Source organism: Aquarana catesbeiana, linkage group LG10 (genome assembly GCF_042186555.1).
Source record: "Aquarana catesbeiana isolate 2022-GZ linkage group LG10, ASM4218655v1, whole genome shotgun sequence".
Lineage (NCBI taxonomy): Eukaryota > Metazoa > Chordata > Amphibia > Anura > Ranidae > Aquarana > Aquarana catesbeiana.
The window spans coordinates 31311818-31331818 of NC_133333.1; the positions used below are offsets into that span (position 1 = coordinate 31311818).

At 40.7% G+C, this 20001-nt stretch overlaps 1 protein-coding gene and 1 pseudogene across 1 annotated transcript in view; one reads left to right on the forward strand and one right to left on the reverse strand.

The window, feature by feature from the left end:
* Window positions 1-16060, forward strand: part of LOC141110538 (heat shock cognate 71 kDa protein-like) — a 38864-nt gene extending 22804 nt beyond the window's left edge. The window contains exons 4-9 of the mRNA XM_073601928.1: window positions 4118-4270; window positions 8021-8576; window positions 9447-9649; window positions 11600-11798; window positions 13024-13256; window positions 15381-16060. Of these exons, the coding sequence (XP_073458029.1) occupies window positions 4118-4270; window positions 8021-8576; window positions 9447-9649; window positions 11600-11798; window positions 13024-13256; window positions 15381-15581 (1545 nt within the window). The 3' untranslated portion in view covers window positions 15582-16060. The remainder of the gene's footprint in view (window positions 1-4117; window positions 4271-8020; window positions 8577-9446; window positions 9650-11599; window positions 11799-13023; window positions 13257-15380) is intronic.
* On the reverse strand, window positions 14343-14512 carry LOC141111522 (U2 spliceosomal RNA; annotated as a pseudogene).
* Window positions 16061-20001: the final 3941 nt, after the last annotated feature.

Consider the following 20001-nt stretch of genomic DNA (forward strand, 5'->3'; position numbering starts at 1 on the left):
AACTAGAAATGGCCCTCTAGTGAATGGACCAGAATATACAGGCATACCCCACTTTTAAGTACACAATGGGGTTTATTTACTAAAGCTGATAAGTGCAAAATCAGGCTCACTTCTGCATAGAGACCAATCAGCTTCTAACCCCAGCTTGTTCAATTAAGCCTTGGTAATAAAACCTGGAAGCTCATTGGTTTCTATGCAGAAGTGAGCCTGATTTTGCACTTTCCAGCTTTAGTAAATAAACTCCATTGTGTACTTAAAAGTGGGGTATGCCTGTATCTACATTTTAATCTATAATTGATTTATAATTTATATTTAATTGATAAATAATTGTTAACATATTTTGTGATGTGTAACATATTATGTTACTTGTGATTTTTTTAAACAATATTTTAATATTGATTATATTCACAGTTTTATATATTTATAGCCCCGAAGAAAGGGGAAGTCTCGCAACTCCCCCGAAACACATTGCGGTTGATTTACTAAAGGCAAATAGATTGTGCACTTTGCAAAGTGCAGTTGCTCCTGGGCTTAGTAAATGAAGTAAAGCTTCCCTTTGCAAAGAATACCCAATCATGTGCAAGGAAAATAAAAGAAATAGCATTTTTGCTTGGACATGATTGGATGATGGAAGTCAGCAGAGCTTCTGATCACTGATTTACTGAGCACTGGAGCAACTGCTCATGCAGAGTGCAACTTTGCAAAATGCACAGTCTATTTGCCTTTAGTAAATCAGACGATATGGTGATTTAAAATAATATGTCACTATGGACTTTTAAAGGTGGCATGGCATTTCTATTCCTTATCCTATATTTACTTTTTTCTAAGGACCACCCGTGGCAGTCCTAGGATAAAAAGAGCTGCCAGTTGACTCCAATACACCTTTTAAGTACACAATGAGGTTGATTTACTAAAGGCAAATAGACTGTGCACTTTGCAGTTCCTCCAGAGCTTACTAAAAGCGCAAGCAAAAAAGCATTTTTTTTTTTCCTTACGTGTGATTGGGTATTCTTTGCAAGATGAAGCTTTACCTCATTTACTAAGCTTTGGCGCAATTGCACTTTGCAAAGTGCACAGTCTATTTATCTTAGTTAATCAACCCCAATGAGTAATTCAGTGTTTCTTACCACCTAAAAAGTTATTGATTGATTCAATTCTTGGCATTTAAATGCACAGACCATGCCATGTATCAAAATCTACCAAATAGTAGGATTAGCCCTGTTCCATTTGTCACCTTTTCCTTAAAGGAAGAATTGTACATTTAAAGGGTAACTCCACACTTTCGTGGGAAGAAAAAAAAACAAAGAAAGAAAAAATAATAGAAAATTAACAGAAATAGGGTAAATGGCGCTACCTGTGTCCCAAAAGATGATCTATCAGATCACTCTTTAGATGGCTAAGGAAATTCCCCGCATAACTTGGATCACAGTGGTATGGTTATTTACCCCCACATTTACCCCATTTCTGTTCATTTTCTATTCTTTAAGAGTTTTCTTATGGGAGCTCTTTAGGGGAGGCTGCAACCTTTACATTTCATCCTAAGTGCGGTACCCTTTATTCTTACTTATTAAAGAAAAAATAATACAGCGCATATAATTGCGACACTAATCGTATTGTAATTGAATGTTATTAAAAATTACCTTTCTCTTTCAATCTGCAGCCGCTGTAATTTTCTATAAATGCAATGCAATATGGCTACCTGGAGTTGTTCTGCACACAGCATGTGTACTGACCACTCCCCAGAAACATCATTTCCTGCTTGTGTGATTGGTTTACCAATTTTCCCAGAAATCTGCCTAAGATACAAGTCAGATTTCAGGCATCCCCTGCAACAGCAATGTCATTTTTGGAGAGATACTTTCAATAGGAACACGTCTAAAGGGATGCAAGCCCAGCAGTTTTCCTCATTAGTCCCCAGCAGCTGCACACCTGACAGTTAATTATGAAACCATTAACATTAGACCCATTATTATTTATGGTGTTAAGGATTGACCAAACTACACAGACACAGATTTAGCCGTTATATACGGTCTTTATAAGTAAAACGTCCCTCCCTCAAATTTTCGTTCCGTTCGTTGATGAAAATTGGAATCGATTTTGAAAAATGTAGAAAATTTGGAGTCATTTTCATCACTGGAAAAATGCAGCTAATGAATATTATGACGAAAATATTTTTGTTGAGGAAATTAACACTGATGGCACATACTGTACACACTTACATTGGCCCAAGCTGGACCAATGTAACGATGTAAAATTTGCCATACCTGGAATTCATCTTTAAAGCTGAACTCCTGTCTGCCATCCATAAATACATTTTGTGTGCCCCCCCTTCTTATAGTAAGGATTAAATGCCTTTCAGTCTGGAGACGGGATATGAAACCGGGGGATACTTATGCTCCAGCTGCTCTTCATTGCTGTACAATGCAGGACCCACCTTAGATACTGAGGCTGAAGATCAGTAAAGAGAACCGGCTGTTGGGAAAGTGAACAATAAGGTAAATATTCCTCTACTTTACTCCCCCCCTCCAACTAAGTGAGCATTTATACTGTTTGTAGTCTCGCAGTACTGTATATTTCTCGCAATAATATAAATAGAGTTAATGCATTTATACTATGTATCAGTGGCGGCCCCCCTAATCCATGCGTCCGGACCCTAATCTACATGCAGGTCACTGGACGCATGGATTCCAATGGGTTTTTTTTTGTTTTTTTTAGAAGCAGATGATTACAGCCTGAGGCTCTAATTGGCTTCAAAAAAGGGTGGGCATGGGGAGCCCTGAGCCCACCCAGTTGTGTGACAATAGCTATTGTCTTCCTGATTCTCCTCCCGGCCAATCAGAAATCCGGTCCTGAGACCCGATTGGCTGAGAGGAGAAGCGATCTTGTTGGCCGCCAAGGAGGAGCAGACGCAGGGGGAAGCCACCGCCCCCAGAGGAAGCACTGCCCGCAACCTAGATCGGGTAAAATATTCCACCAGCCGCCACTGCTATGTATAGTGTACTGGAGGGGGTGATTGGCACACAAAATGTATTTTTATAGGCTGACCAACAGTGGTGGGAGGGTAGACTCAAAGATCAGCTCTTAGGCCCCATTCACACTTGGCGATTTCGAATCGCCGGCCAAATCACCACAATTCTACCTGCAAATCCAAATCATAGTAAAATCGCAGTAAAACGAAAAAAGGAGCAATTGGGTGCCATTCATATTTAATGGCACCCCGATTGTGGTGCAATTTTTACATGATTGTGGAACAACAAAATCACTCGGAAATATGGCGAAAAGTGCCTTTAAAAATCACGCAAAGCTCATTGCCCACAAAGGAACAGGAGCTTCTTTTTGGTGACAAACATGAATAGGGCAACCCATTAAAGTGAATGGGCTGCCCTATGTGCGACACATGGAAACGCGTGTAAATAGTACAAAAAAAAATCACGAGCAGGAGCGCTCCTTCCCACTACGTGAGATGTGAACTAGGTCTAACAGAAACCTTAGATTTGCATATTACAAATGCATATTACAATTATGACAAGCTTTCACTGAAGTAAACTTCAACTAATGCATTTTTTGACAAGTTTACCCTAAATGCAAGAAAAGGTATTAAACTTTACTAGTCTCTTCAGGTCCGACAGTACGTAACATAGGTATGCGCAGCCTATTACAATACCCCAAAGTTCAAACACATACGTGTTTGTATATATCGTGTATCGGGATCTGCAGTGCAGTAGATCACTCCGCCTGCACCCGAAAGTGGTTAAATAGTCCCCTTTCCGCCCCGCCAGGCAGATAAACAATGGATTTGTGAGTTGGGCTCCTCTCTCTGCTGTTGGGAACCCATATGGAACTGGCAGGGCCAGGCAGAGCGATGCACATGTGGGATGATTAGGGTGTGCCCAGGCACGGCCGGCACACCCCATGAGCACGCCTATGGTAACTAAGCTGTTATTATATTCATATCTACTTTTATTAGTTTATATAAGTTTATTCATTTATTAGTATCTCCTATGCCTTACCTTACTACAGGTGGATGCTACAGTATATAGACAGCACAGAATCAATACATAAATCAGGTATTTCAAAAGCTTTGTTGCGCTGAATCCGGCATTTTTTTTCTCTTTAGACAATCACTAATGCAGTAATCACTGTTCCGGCTTACTTCAATGATTCCCAGAGACAAGCAACTAAAGATGCTGGAACCATCTCTGGTCTCAACGTCCTCCGTATCATCAATGAGCCAACTGCAGCTGCCATAGCCTATGGTTTGGACAAGAAGGTAAGAGCAATGACACCAGCCTAGATATTTGATACATCTTTGTCATTATACAGCTGGCTATACAAGGTGGGTTCTGACAATCTGGAATGAAACAATTAGGTACGTAATCCTTTGAATGATTGGCTATTTACTGATCGCATCTATCCACTGTACAATGGATGTCAGGATTTCTAAGTAGTGTTGTCTAAAAGGTAAAAATTGAAAATGCCGGTCGGGTCCTTCAGCATCATAGAATGGTGCTGATCCTGGTCTCCTGATACAACGGTTCAAGGACTTTACATGGACAGACAGGGGTTGATTTACTAAAACTGGAGAGTGCAAAATCTGTTACAGCTGTGCATGGTAGCCAATCAGCTTCTAACTTCAGCTTGTTCAATTAAGCTTTGACAAACAAAAAACCTGGAAGCTGATTGGCTACCATGCACAGCTGCATCAGATTTTGCACTCTCCTGTGTTAGTGAATCAACCACAGAGTTTCACAAGGATTCGAGTAGAGTTGATCCTGAATTGTAAATTATGTTAAATTTGGACTAAATTTTAAAGATTCTAATGGCAAAAGCCAATTTTATTTTTTGGGGTTGGTTTGGGTTCCCAAAAGGCTTCTTGGAGAAAGGGTTCAAAAGTTTATTCAAAGGTTGTTTTGCCTTATATCTGCTTCTTGACCACCAGTCCCACCAACTCATCAGGCTTCCAGGAACTTTCCATATTATTTTACACAATTATGCATCATTTGCTGCTCCGTAATACACACGTTTTTGGAGCCAGGTTAAGATTTCCACTGACTTCAGTGCGAATTCTGATACAGAATTTCAGAATTTTGATGATTAGCAAATTATTAAAATGTTTTACTGAACCACAACTGGGGTTAAGTTAAGCTTTGTGCACTGGTCCAAATCATTTGGTGGAGGGGGGATTATGGTGTGGGGTTGTTATTCAGGGGTTGGGTTTAGCCCCTTCGTTCCAGTGAAGGGAGCACTTAAGGCATCAGCATACCAAGACATTTTGGACAATTTCATGCTCCCAACTTTGTGGGAACAGTTTGGGGATGGCCCCTTCCTGTTCCAACATGACCGCACCAGTGCACAAAGCAAGGTCCATAAAGACATGGACAGGGGCGGACTGACCATTCGGGCATTTCGGGCGCTGCCCGAGGGCCTGGGGCCAGTAGGGGGCCCGCCCCTGACTGTGTTGCAAAACATCCAGAGCAGACACATAGAGAGCTCTGCTGGTCCGATCTGCAGGTTTCCCGGGCAGCGGCATACTGCTAACTCTCCTCTCCCTCCCGCACTCCTTTGGGCATAACTACAAGTAGAAGATCTGTAAATACACCTGATATCACACTGATCCAGCCTGACAAAACTGTAGCCCTGGAGCCGCAGAACAGATGCCTCTGTTAGGGTTGCCCCGATAGCGATATTAGTACCGAGTATTTGCAGGAGTACTTCGGTGCGGCAGGGGAAGTTATAATCACCAATCTCTCTCTTTGGCTTTCAATAAAGCAGCTGACAGCTGCGGAGGGGAGGAGAAGCACACAGGGAGATCGATGATTATAACTTCCCCCGTCGCTGCGCGATTGTTCCTGAGTGTCCCCTGTATCCTGTATCCTCCTCCGGCTCCCCTCTGTGTCCTCCCCTGTGTTCCTCCGTGGGCTCCTCCGGTCCCCCCCTGTCCTCCTCCGGTCCCCCTCTGTGTGCTCTCCGCTTCCCCTCAGTGCGCTCCTCTGGTCCCCTCTGTTCTCCCCGGCTCCCCCTCCGTGTGCTCCTCTGGTCCCCCCCGTCCTCCTCCGCCCCCCCGTCCCAGATCTTTCAGGATGGAGAGCGGAGGAAGGAGCCGGTAAATATGTCATTTACCGGCTCCTTCCTTTTCCGAATGCAGTGATTACTGACTCTGTCCATTCATAACTGAGCATTGTAAACTGTGTTTACGAAGCTTCAGTTTATGAATGGAGAGGAGCCTCTGTCCATTTATGTTCTGAGCAGCTGAGGCTGCTGAGAAAGAGACTGGTAGGGGGTAGACATCCTCAGTCCCTCTCCATGTCTCAAAGGGGAAATGTCAGGGGTCTGTTTAGACCCCTGACATCTGACCAAAGCCCCCCTACCCCCCAACAGGATTGAATAAAAAAAAGAACAAAAAGGAAACATTGTAATAAATAAATATTCTAAAATAAAATTGTAAAAATAATAAAAAAATTAAAAAAAACTAACACTGACTGTCCCCCCCCAAAAAAAAAAAAATTAGAAAGCATTGTAAAAAAATATATATTTATATAAATTGTAAAAAATAATAAAAAAAATAAATTGTAAAAAATAAATAAATAAAAATCTACTGACAGTCCACGCCTTAGTGCCACCTCTCACTGCCCATCATTGCTGCATATTCGTGCCACGGTCACAAAAGCATGTACTCGGTCTTAAAGTGGTATCGGGACAACCCTAGCCTCTGTGATCCTTCCCAAGTGCTCCCCCCTTCTCTACCTGTGCTTGATAATGGAGGGAGGCGAAGTCCGCTCCGGCCAGCTACTGTCTCTGATGTTCTTCCAGCCACTCCACCGTGCCTCTCTGATCCTGCCTGTGTTCTCCCCCTCCTCTTCTCAGGCTTGATAACAGAGGTCACTGCACTGGCTGTTTTTCAGCCTCAGAGCCAGCACACCTCCCATCCCTGCATTCTCTGCATGCCTGGTGGTGTGAATCTCCCTGAGCTCCCACAAACACCACAATAGGAGATGGGGCACATTTAGGGCCAGTTCCCACTGCTCCCATGTCAGACATCGCATGTGATTCACATTGCTGTGCAAATCACAGGCCATGTGTGCGATGCAAATTCACCCACACAGCTTGTATGGCTGAATTCCCATCGCATTCAGACCAAACTCGCACAGGACACGTTTTTTGATCCGTACCAGAATCGGATCGCATGGATGAGCAAGTTTGGGGTGGAGGAACTTGACTGGCTTGCACAGAGTCCTGACCTCAACCCTATAGAACACCTTTGGGATGAATTAGAGCGGAGACTGCAAGCCAGGCCTTCTTGTCCAACATCAGTGCCTGACCTCAGAAGAATGGTCAAACATTCCCATAGACACACTCCTAAACCTTGTTGATAGCCTTCCCAGAAGAGTTGAAGCTGCAAAGGGTGGGCCAACTCAATATTGAACCCTACGGACTAAGACTGGGATGCCATTCAAGTCCGTGTAAAGGCAGGTGTCCCAATACTTTTGACAATATAGTGTATGTGTGTGTGTGTGTGTATATATATATATATATATATATATATATATATATATATATATATATATATATATATATTTATTTATACAATTGTATGTTTATTTAACAATATGTATATAATCTTAGTTTTATGAATTTATGAATTAAGATTTATAATATGAAAAAATTTCTCAGAGCATTGAGGGTTTTTTAAGGAGGCAGCATGGCAGTAGCAGGTTGCCTTGGAAGTACTGCTTTGAATGAAGGCTGTGAGGTGATAGGAAGGAAAGTGAAAGTGTTAAGGATTTTATTTGCCAAATAAAATAAACTATACAATAATAATACAGTTTTTGAAATTTACCTGACTTAAAAAAATATTCTTTTTATGCATTTATTCATTTTTCTTGACCATAGCGAAAGGAAAAGTAACATACAATTTACTTTCTCTTTAATACTCTTATCCAAGCAGTACCCAGGTAAACTGTACATAATGATTTTGCCTAAGAATAAATGTGAAACTCTTTTCTTCTTTGTAAACTTCTAGGTGGGTGGTGAGAGAAACGTCTTGATTTTTGACCTTGGTGGTGGAACATTTGATGTCTCCATTCTTACCATAGAAGATGGTATTTTTGAGGTCAAATCCACCGCTGGAGACACCCATTTGGGTGGAGAGGACTTTGATAACCGTATGGTCAACCACTTTGTTGGAGAGTTCAAACGCAAGCACAAGAAGGATATAACAGAGAACAAGCGGGCCATTCGTAGGCTACGTACAGCCTGTGAACGTGCCAAGCGTACCCTGTCTTCCAGCACTCAAGCCAGTATTGAGATAGATTCCCTCTTCGAGGGCATTGACTTTTACACTTCCCTCACCCGAGCCCGATTTGAGGAACTTAATGCAGACCTCTTCCGTGGAACTCTGGAGCCAGTAGAGAAGGCTCTGAGAGATGCCAAGTTGGACAAGGCTCAGATTCATGACATTGTACTGGTCGGAGGGTCCACTCGCATTCCAAAGATCCAAAAGCTTCTGCAGGACTTCTTCAATGGAAGAGAACTTAACAAAAGTATTAACCCAGATGAAGCTGTAGCCTATGGGGCAGGTAAATCTTATATTCTGTGTTCACAAATTTATATCACCTAAACACTATCCTACTAATTAAACAAAATTTTAAAAAGACATGGTCCTGGTTTTGAATATTTGTGATTAAATTAGTAGTCACACCATACATTAAAAATTCTACTCTGCCAGTCACATTACTGACACATGGCTTCATGTGCAAGACGGCATCCAGACGTTAAAGTAAGTATCTAAAGCAGGAATCTTCAAACTACGGCCTTCCAGCTGTTGCGGAACTACACATCCCATGAGGCATTGTAAAACTCTGACATTCACAGACATGACTAGGAATGATGGGAATTGTAGTTCCTGAACAACTGGAGGGCCGTAGTTTGAAGTCCCCTGCTCTAAAGCTAAAAATTTTTGTTTTGGACAGAGTAGTAAATGGTTAAAACAATTGTCAGTTTTTTCATCATCTGTGTCTCGAAAGAGAGTATTATCTTCACTTTACTTTCCATAGATACAACAGGATGTGTATAATAATAAAAGAATCTCCCTACCCGAGCCACAGATGGCAATAAAAAGCTGAGAAAGGTTCTACCAATTCTCCACTCTATACAAAAAAAATGGTTTTAGATACTGAAGTTCAGCTCTAGCTTTCAACCAATAAATTAGACAGTAATGGGCAATGTACAATTACCCAAGCTGTGGGTGCTGTGAACAAATACACATTGTAATCTGCTAGTTGTGTAGCTTATCATCAGATGTTATCCCTCATTGCAACCTGTAAAGATTCTTCTGGTATTTACATTTTATGGATGCTCCAAATAACCTTTTAAATCTCTTGTTACTTTTAATGATTAAGATTCCATTCCTCTGATGTTCTAGTTTTTATTTATTTTTCTTATATTAGCTGTTCAAGCTGCGATCTTGTCTGGTGACAAATCGGAGAATGTTCAGGATCTTCTACTGTTGGATGTCACCCCTCTGTCTCTTGGTATAGAAACGGCTGGAGGAGTCATGACTGTGCTAATTAAACGTAACACCACCATACCCACCAAGCAAACCCAGACCTTCACCACCTACTCCGACAACCAGCCAGGGGTCCTAATTCAGGTAATGGGTGCACAAAGCTAATCATTTCAGGCAGAAAATATCCATATTTTAAATAGGGATGAGCCCAAAATACAGATATTTCGTCAAAATTTCACCATTCAGTAGAATGCATTTGAGTCAATCAGTAAAGCAAAATTAAAATGTATCTAAGACCTTTTTCTCCTTTTTAATAAAGAAAGGATGGTGTCCTGTTTTTTTATGGCTTATATTATGGTAAGGCTGGAGTATTAGGTGTGGATATAGTCCTCGCTCCTTGCTGGGTGTATCCCAATGGTGCATTTGAATCCACAGGCACCTCTCTAATATTAAAGAAACCTCAAAAACAGTTAAATATAAAATCATGAATTAAGAGTAAAGGGTGGTCTACTGATGTGTCTCCAGAATAAATTATATTACTTGTTATGTTCAATAGAATACAAGTTAGGGAGATTTACCATTGTTGACCTGTTGACCATTGTTACCAGAATTAAATGTGATAGGAAATCCAAAACTTTGAGTTCACTAAAACAGCAATAGGGGGGAATATTTCAATTGGGACACCGATATTTTGGCTTCTGATATATGTTTTGGTTTTTAAGGGTGCAATTGGCTTTAAATGTCTCCCATGGGTTATGCAAGCTCCTATCCTAAGTTTATTTATGTACCATAAAACTATTACTGTTCGAGTAAAACCGTGAAGTAAGAGTACAGGATGGGAGTGCCTCTGATGTGTGTCCAGAATAAATGTTATTACTTGTTGCACTCAATAGAATAATGTTTCACCCTCTTTATTTGACCTGTTGATCATTGTTACCATAATTAAAAGTAATATGAAATTCAAAATTTTGAGTTCACCAGAACAGCAATTGAGGGGAAATTGTCCAATGGAAACACAAAAGTTTTGGTTGTAGATATAGCATTATTTTTGGGTTTTAGTAGTACAGTTGGCTTCAAATTGCGCTTGAGGGTTAGGGGAGCTCCTATCCTGAATTTGTTCATGTAACTAAATCCTGTTAGCTGGGAACATGGGGTTATACACTGAAGAACAGAAGAATGTCATTGCAAATCCTAACTCTTTGTTTCTCTACAAAGGGTTTTGGTTAACACAGGGGTTAGTTTTGAAGTTTATCTGAAGTTAAAGGCAATGATCACCATATTACGGTAGCTCTTTGAACACAAAACTATTTTTTTCTGCCAAATTTCACCCTGATGCCCCGTACACACGGTCGGATTTTCCGACGGAAAATGTGTGATAGGACCTTGTTGTCGGAAATTCCAACCATGTGTAGACTCCATCACACATTTTCCATTGGATTTTCCGACACACAAAGTTTGAGAGCAGGATATAAAATTTTCCGACAACAAAATCCGTTGTCGGAAATTCCGATCGTGTGTACACAAATCCGACGGACAAAGTGCCACGCATGCTCAGAATAAATAAAGAGATGATAGCTATTGGCCACTGCCCCGTTTATAGTCCCGACGTACGTGTTTTACGTCACTGCGTTCAGAATGATCGGATTTTCCGACAACTTTGTGTGACCGTGTGTATGCAAGACAAGTTTGAGCCAACATCTGTTGGAAAAAATCCTAGGATTTTGTTGTCGGAATGTCCGATCAATGTCCGATCGTGTGTACGGGGCATAACAGACTGCATGGCAAACATTTAGGCTCATTTTGACAGCATTTGTGGTGAAGGTTAGGATTAGGGTTGGTCAATTTTACCAACATTTTCTCTAATTGTAAAAGCGGCACACCGATTTTACCAATGATTCTGTGATGGCAGCTAAAAAACATGAGCCTTTATACTCATCTGCTTCATAACTATAGACAGGAAATAATGAAAATAACATTGTCCCTCAGATATTGCTGATCATTTGGTTGGTTAATAGCAACTGTGTTTGCCATCATTGTTAGCATATATCAAGCTACAGAACAATAACCAATAGTTTTCCTGATGGTTTTTGGCAGGTATTTGAAGGTGAAAGAGCAATGACCAAGGACAACAATCTTCTGGGAAAATTTGAGTTAACCGGTATCCCACCTGCTCCACGTGGGGTTCCCCAAATTGAAGTGACGTTTGACATTGATGCCAATGGAATTATGAATGTGTCTGCTGCAGACAAAAGCACTGGCAAGGAAAATAAGATCACCATCACCAATGACAAAGGTTAGTAGGGTACGTGTGTAATGACCAAAGCTTAACGATTTCAAGAAAGCACCAACAAAGTCAATTGTGTTGAACCCAAATGTATCCCGTCTGTACTAGTATATTTACCACATGGCTCTAAATGTGACCTAAGAGGCAATGCTTTCCTAGGTATCACCCCCAATTCAAAATTTTGATTATTCCTAAAGTCAATTTTACTTGACGCCCAACCCCTGGAACATTGAAAACTTCTTCTGGCAGTGGGGCTGCGCAAGCACCGGGCATGGGAAATCTCAAATCGTGTGGCCAGCCCTGCCTATTTCTCCTCTACTGCACTACAGAAAACCTACCTCTTTTTCATCTCCTTAATATAACAGAGGAGTATAATGTAGCTCACAAAGAACTGGACAAGGATACTTGGGATTCCTTGTACAGTGTTGCCAGTACATACGGTAACTAAAACTTAGGAGCTCCCTTTATTTCTGGCAGGATCAACCAGTGTTTTTCTGTACTTCCAGCATTTGTAGCAAGACAAAACATATCATACATTTTTTTATTTATTTTTTGCCTATACACATTAAAATGAGTAGATTAAAATAATATTATATATACTGTGTATATATATATATATATATATATATATATATATATATATATATATATATATATATATATATATATATAAGAAGATAATGGCATTCAGTAAACTAGAGCATGAACTTTGGGTGCAACCTGCAACTATCAGAGATAGGAGACATCGCAGGAATCTGAGGTACTCTCGGGACTCATAAAATTCTAATTGTTGTAATTTACTATGCTAGCTAAACTATAACTAATTTTGAATTACACCTCCCGTGAGTGCCTCAGATTCCTCTGTTGTATATTATATAATACAATCCGTGTTTGTACGTAGTATATACTACTCTAAATGTGAGTTAAAATAAAAAATGAATGTATTACGGCACAGCAGTCATGGAAAATCATACTCCTTTCATTTGCCAAAAAGGTGGAAAATGGAGGTCAGTACGCTAGAAGTGAAGCATGCACACATTTTTCTAATGCACCTCATTGCAACTCATGTGGTGTGAATTTGACCCATTAGGTGACGTTATTTTTTATTCTTACAATTTGTATACTGGAAGGGCAAAAAAACAACTAAGGACATTTTTTTTAACATTGAAGCCTAACCAATTAAATATGTTTTACCCTTTAAAATAAAGTTTATTTGTACAAACTTTTCTGGCAGGTCGTCTCAGCAAGGAGGATATTGAGCGTATGGTCCAAGAAGCAGATAAGTACAAGTCTGAAGATGAAGCCCAAAGGGACAAAGTTGCGGCCAAGAACTCTCTGGAGTCCTTGGCCTTCAATATGAAGAGCACAGTGGAAGATGAGAAGCTGAATGACAAGATAAGCCCAGAAGATAAACAGAAAATATTGGACAAATGCAATGAGGTCATCTCCTGGTTAGACAGGAACCAGGTATGTGGTAATTTTATCGTATGAACAATTTATTTTTGTAATGACTGCCACGCTTGGCTTGGGTGGAGTCTTTAAAAAGAGTACTGTTTTTTAACACATTTTTCAAAACAGTAATTGACACTGATCACTGCAGCAGACAAGAAAGTATCTACAGAAATGAAAACTATCTAATGTATGGAACTGAAAAACTCTATAACTGAACTGTAATGACCAACCTTTGAACTGGTTTTGTTCAACCATCAGTTAAAATGACCCTATGAGTAAGCCCCTAACGAAGTGAAATGAATTTGGGGTTGTACATTGGATGGAGTGGTCAGTTTGCTGGATGCATTAATAAATCAATTTAAGGGCTTGTGATATGGTTACCTTTGCTTTCTTTTTGGAGCTTTTGCAGAGCATCAGATAAGATTGTTGACATCATTAAACAATATCTACTCTTAAGGTAATAATGTTACCATGTTCCCTTTATGTGATTTTTTTTTTTAACCTTCACTGGTCTCCTCCTGAAGAGAAATAACCCTTTAGTGCCCCCCCCCCCCATGGAGTGCAAGACTCCTAACAGGGTCTGGTCAACCTAGCCAAAAGGCTTGGTAGACCCAATTTTCCTTATGGTTAGCTGAAGCCAAACACAAAGTACTGGGTGAGGTCTCTACTGAACAGAGACCCACAAGGCAGATGAGGAAGTAACCTGATGGCTACACATCCTCCCTCTAGACTTCAGATTAGGCCCAAATACCACACCCACAGTGGAGAAAAACACATGTAAAAAGTGGAGTGCACAGACAAGTGGAGGAAAGTAAATGCCAATAAGTTCCAGACAATGGATAGACCTTGCAGCCTGGTAAAACAAATTGCCCTAGCTTTGGCCAAAAGGCCTAGCCCATGAGGCAAAGGACAGAAAAAAAGCATGTGGTGTCATGGCCTTGTGCTCATTCTCACAGTGTGGTCCCAAACCACCAGTGTTTTTAAGAGAGCACCCTTGGATCATCACTTCAAGGGGACACTTGACACCACAGGCTCTCCACCCTCTCAGCCTTCAGCCAGGCCAAGTAGCTCTGCTCAAATCAGGATGCCCACACCTTACCCAGTGGGTACTTAGTTTGGATTCCTTCTCATGTTGAAGGTTCCTCAGGATTCCCTATCATACCAACAAGCAATTCCTGCCATAAGGCCACAATAGCAGTGGAGCTCACCTACTGCAAACTGATGAGAACAAATACTACACTTGATCTTAGCCAAAAGGCTCGGGAAGCAATCTTCAAGTTTATCCCAAGGTGACCACTGCTGTCCACAAGCTGCTCTATAAATATTAGTAGTTGGTTCAGCTGAGCATTCATTCTTATACTTATGGAGAAGAGGAAGATGCGGTAAGATGCTTTTGTGGTGAGCAGTGGGGGTAGAAGCAGGTGTTTAATTTATCATTTATTCCCTTCCTACTCAGTTATCCACTGAGCATCTGCTGGCCCCATAGACATGGGCTTGCCAACGTGCAAATGGGATGTTCACAGAAACTGTAATAAGCTACTCTGTCCTATGATTTCATGTTCTAAGCAAATACAGTAACTATTGGAATGTCGAGTGCCCCAAAAAGGCATTTGGGTACATGCTTGTAAAAATGTGAAAATAAGGATTTTGTGCTTTTTAAAGTGAACGTATATTTTGTCTATGGAGGGCAAAGAAACATGGATTATTTAGTAATGTCCCAAAGCAGCTTAAACTTTCTTTCCCTTTGTTCCCCTATCTCTTTGTTCACCTGGAACAGTTAAGGGCAACACCCAGTAATTTTGTTGTGGGAGAGCATGAGACTCTGTACCCTTCCTCCCACGTGACAGTGCTGGTGCTTGTTGATTGACTGTACAGGTATCCAGTGCTGTCATAAAGAGAATGAAGAGTGGGGGTCTATAGCCCTGTGTGAGCTCCCTCTAGGATTGATTTGTATCTTACACGGGGCTCCTACTCGCTTCTACAATCAGTAAGTCAAGTATTCTAAACTTCTTGTACATGGGCTCATTTTAGGTTCTGTTATTGAAATGTACTACTTCCACAAATTTGTGACTTCTTTTCTACACCTTGAACATTGTCAACTGCTCTCCTCATCTGCATCTTTCTGTTTTGTCTCTTAAGATGGCTGAGAAAGAGGAATATGAACATCAGCAGAAGGAACTGCAAAACCTCTGTAACCCCATCATCACCAAGCTGTACCAAGGTGCTGGTGGAGCTGGTATGCCTGGTGGAATGCCTGGTGGAATGCCCGGAGGATTTCCTGGAGCTGGTGGCAGTGCAGCTGGTGGTTCTTCCGGACCCACCATTGAAGAAGTGGATTAAGAATTTCACTCTTCCGCACTCTGGAGCAGTTTACATGTCATGGTCACCTTTTGAAACACACATATGTATATGTGCTTCCATACTTAAAGAGATTGTTAAATCCTTACTTGTCTGCACAGCCTTAAATGTCCTTTTATTAGGTGGGACTATATTTTTGGTTAACCAGTATTTGTACACCTTTTATGCCCAGCGATGTCCAATAACTCCCATGGTATTTATGCAACAAGATCTTGGGGTCTCCATCAATAGTCAAGATTTTCTATACAGGTGCAATGCGTGCATACAAGGCTTCTCGTAGTTTCTAATCCTTAGGCAAGCACCAAAAAATTTTACCCCCCCCTTTAAGGTCTTAAATACATGCATAGAGGATATAAAGTCAACTGAACTGCCAACTGTAACTTGGGCCTAAAGTTTGTGTGCAAACCAAAGACCAGCATTGTAACTTAATTCGAGATTTAATAAAAGACTTTCACATCATAGACCCTGCTCTCATTTTAGCTATTCTAAGAATTTATTTTTTATTTTATATATTTTTTTATTATTCTTCTTATTTTTTTTTCACATTCTTTTTGGCTCACCAAACACAGTTTCAATGATTTAGGGAACCTTATTTTTTTTCTGTTAGATTGCTTTTTAAAATGTAATTGAAAGCCCAGCTTCTAATAGAAACTGAGCTTTTTAGGCCCTAAACCTACCATTTGACCTGATACAATTCTATTTGCCTTAAACTGACAACAAGTACCGTTAAAAAATGTATTTTTTACTGTTTAATAAGTTGGATTTTTGTCAAGTAGATGGCCAACAGCACCAAACACCATCTCAAGATTGAAGCCTTCCATCTGGTCTTCTAAAACTTCAAAATGTATCTAAATTTAACAAACAAAAATGTAATATATTGTAGCTTATCAGTCCTTAGATGTGGTAGCTGCATTAGTTTTATTTTTTCAGGTTAATACATTTTTGCCATTTTAAAGAAAAATACCTGTTGGTCTTGCCAGAGAACCAATGTCCTTCTCACTTCTTGTTAACTAAAATGAAATCTCAAACAAGGTTATCTTCCTTCCAGGCTGTATTCTGTAAACTATCAACCCCCCCCCCCCCCCTTCTGTAAAGGAGATAAAGAGAGAAGGTTGTGTATTTAGTCCAAATCAGGGGAGCAGTTGACAAAGGTTCTTTTCCATTGATACAATAGTAGCAGTAGATCAGAAGGTTGGATCACCAGTGCAAAATTTATGAAGAATGCAGCCACCACATTCGAAGACTACTAAGCTGCAATATATTACCCTTTTGTATTTGAGTTCAGATACATTTGAACTCATTGCTTGAGTCTGTTTATTCTTATGGTTTTCTATCTTGGCTTACAGACAATATACTCATTTTATATGTAATTTGCACTGAATATTTTCATGAGTTTTTCACAAGTTTGTTTCTTCAAGGTGCTATTAAAATTATGGTTCTCACCCTTTGTAGTACAAAATGGACGAGCTTCGAGCGAGGCATTATAATTGTTTGTATTAGAAAACACTATTGCTTGTGTTGAAGTCAAGCATTGATACAGAATATATAAAACACAAAGCGCTGTGATGCTAAATAGCTGATAATTACACAGAAAACCAAGTGAGGCTGCTATCAAAAAAGAGTGTTTTCAGAGTCACTTAAAAAGAATAAATAATGATATTTGAAGCGCTTCACAATGTGCATAAAAATGAATATATATGAATAAATATAAATACTCAAATAAACCCAGCGGTGAGTAAAAATTCCTAAAAAATCCAGCAATCAAAATAGTGTAAAATTATAAAAAATTAGTGACACCAAATGTGTAAAAAAATCCACATTAAAAATCCACATAAAAATAAATATATAGGGATGTATTCAGAAGGTTCAATTATACAAGTGTAGAATCCGATTGATATAGAGCTTTGATCCAGTCCCACTAGCAAAGCTGTTTAAAAACACTTGCTTAATTAAGGTGCTCATTGACCTTTATAGTAACAATGTTTCTTTTGCTTCTGTTCACAACCAATGTGAGAATCATAAAACAGATCTCATTTGACAGGCAGATAAGAGAAAAAAACAATCATTGTGCAATAGTTAGGATACCAAGGTACACAGGCAAACTTCAATCCACTCACGTGTGCCTTATAATGATAAGGCATATGCAGGTTTTACTATAGCAGTCAGCCCTTAGACAGGAGCAGATTCACTGCAGTACACTGAGTGATACTGCTGATCTGCACAGAGCGTCCTTGGCTCCTCCCACGCGTTACATCACAGTCACGTGACTTTTTCAAGGATCCTTGAAAAAGTCACGTGACTGTGATGTAACGCGTGGGAGGAGCCAAGGACGCTCTGTGCAGATCAGCAGTATCACTCAGTGTACTGCAGTGAATCTGCTCCTGTCTAAGGCGGCTGACTGCTGGATTTTTTAGGAATTTTTACTCACCGCTGGGTTTATTTGAGTATTTATATTTATTCATATATATTCATTTTTATGCACATTGTGAAGCGCTTTAAATATCATTATTTATTCAAGCATTGATACAGCATCTGGCTGGTAGAGTTTTAGGATGGGGGGTGCCAAACCCCACTCTTCCTTTTGGACCCCTCCCACTTTTCATAAGCCCCACTCCTTATAGAATCCACCCACTCCGTCCCCTGTATTCCACTTGCTTCCACCCATAGTGTCAGAAGTATACAGTTCAGCATCACAGGACAGAGTATACAGCCCCAGAATCACAGAACAGGAGTATACATCTCCAGCATCACGGGACGAAGTATACAGCTCAGCATCACAGGACAGAGTATATAACTCAGCCTCACAGATCAGGGTATACAGCTCAGCCTCACAGATCAGGGTATATAGCCCAGCCTCACAGATCAGGGTATATAGCTCAGCCTCACAGATCAGGGTATATAGCCCAGCCTCACAGATCAGGGTATATAGCTCAGCCTCACAGATCAGGGTATATAGCTCAGCCTCACAGATCAGGGTATATAGCTCAGTCTCACAGATCAGGGTATATAGCTCAGCCTCACAGATCAGGGTATATAGCTCAGCCTCACAGATCAGAGTATATAGCCCAGCCTCACAGATCAGGGTATATAGCTCAGCCTCACAGATCAGGGTATACAGCTCAGCATCACAGATCAGGATATATATCTCAGCCTCACAGATCAGGATATATTGCTCAGCCTCACAGATCAGGGTATATAGCTAAGCATTACAGATGATGGTATATAGCTCAGCATTACAGATCAGGGTATATAGCTCAACATCACAGATCAGGGTATATAGCTGTCAGAAATCATGAAATCAGACCGAGAGAGAAATACAGTTAAATGACACTTGTTTAATAATAAAAGTAAAAAGAACAAATGTAGTCAAAACATAGCCAAAGTTCAGTAACCGGAAAGGATAGTCAGCCAAGCCAGAAGTCAGGGATCAATGTAGTGGAACAGCAAGTAGGATCTGGAGCCAGAAGGGATGTCAGCAAAGCAAGTTTTGAACAGGATCACAGGAGATAGTTCCTGTGATGTGACCAAGGCGAAGGCAGAGCTGCTCTGGACTGGACGGCTTAAGTAGGCAGGACTGATGAGCAGGATATCATCAACAGCTGAGTAACTGTGGAGAGGAAGGAGCTGGCAATTAACCGACAGCTGAGCTCAGAGAAGGAAGGGCTGAGCCCAGCCCTGACAATAGCTCAGCCTCACAGATCAGGGTATATAGCTCAGCATTACAGATCAGGGTATATAGCTCAACATCACAGATCAGGGTATATACTTTAGGGGCGGCTTGCGGCTGTCAGACAGTCAGCTAGGACTCGAAGGAGAGGAGAGGGAGACTGAGCCTTAGCTTTATCTACCGTCACCGCTCAGCTGCAGTGCAGCGCAAAAAGCACCGCCCAGTCGTCCTCCGGTCCCCGCCAATAACAAAAAAGGACAGGAGCCAGAGACAAATCATTGTAGAGTGGGAGTGTTTGCGGGCACATTGCTTATGTCCCAAACACTCCCTAAACACGGGCAAATCAGCTTTCCAGTTGCAATCATCTGATTGCAAGCTGGGAAAGCTTCCCATAGACCGCTGTGTCCGGCGTCTGGACACTCTTAAAGTGTGCATTGTATTGAAATTAGGCAATAGCAAAGGCTCTGACTGGAATAAACAGTTAGAAAATCAACTTCCAGTTAATTTCTTATAATGATCCTGTCTGTAGTGATGATATAATCCAGCCTTTCTACCTTCCAAACCTAGAGAAACCCTTAAAAAAATTTTCAGGTCTTGGGAACCTCTGCTAAAACAAACTCATTATGGATGAAAAAAATTGCCCCTTACATTGGTCATCAATGAAAACAATGCCCCTCTTACAGTAGCAGTCAGAATGCCACCCTAGCAGACAACTAAAAAGATCACTGGTGCCGT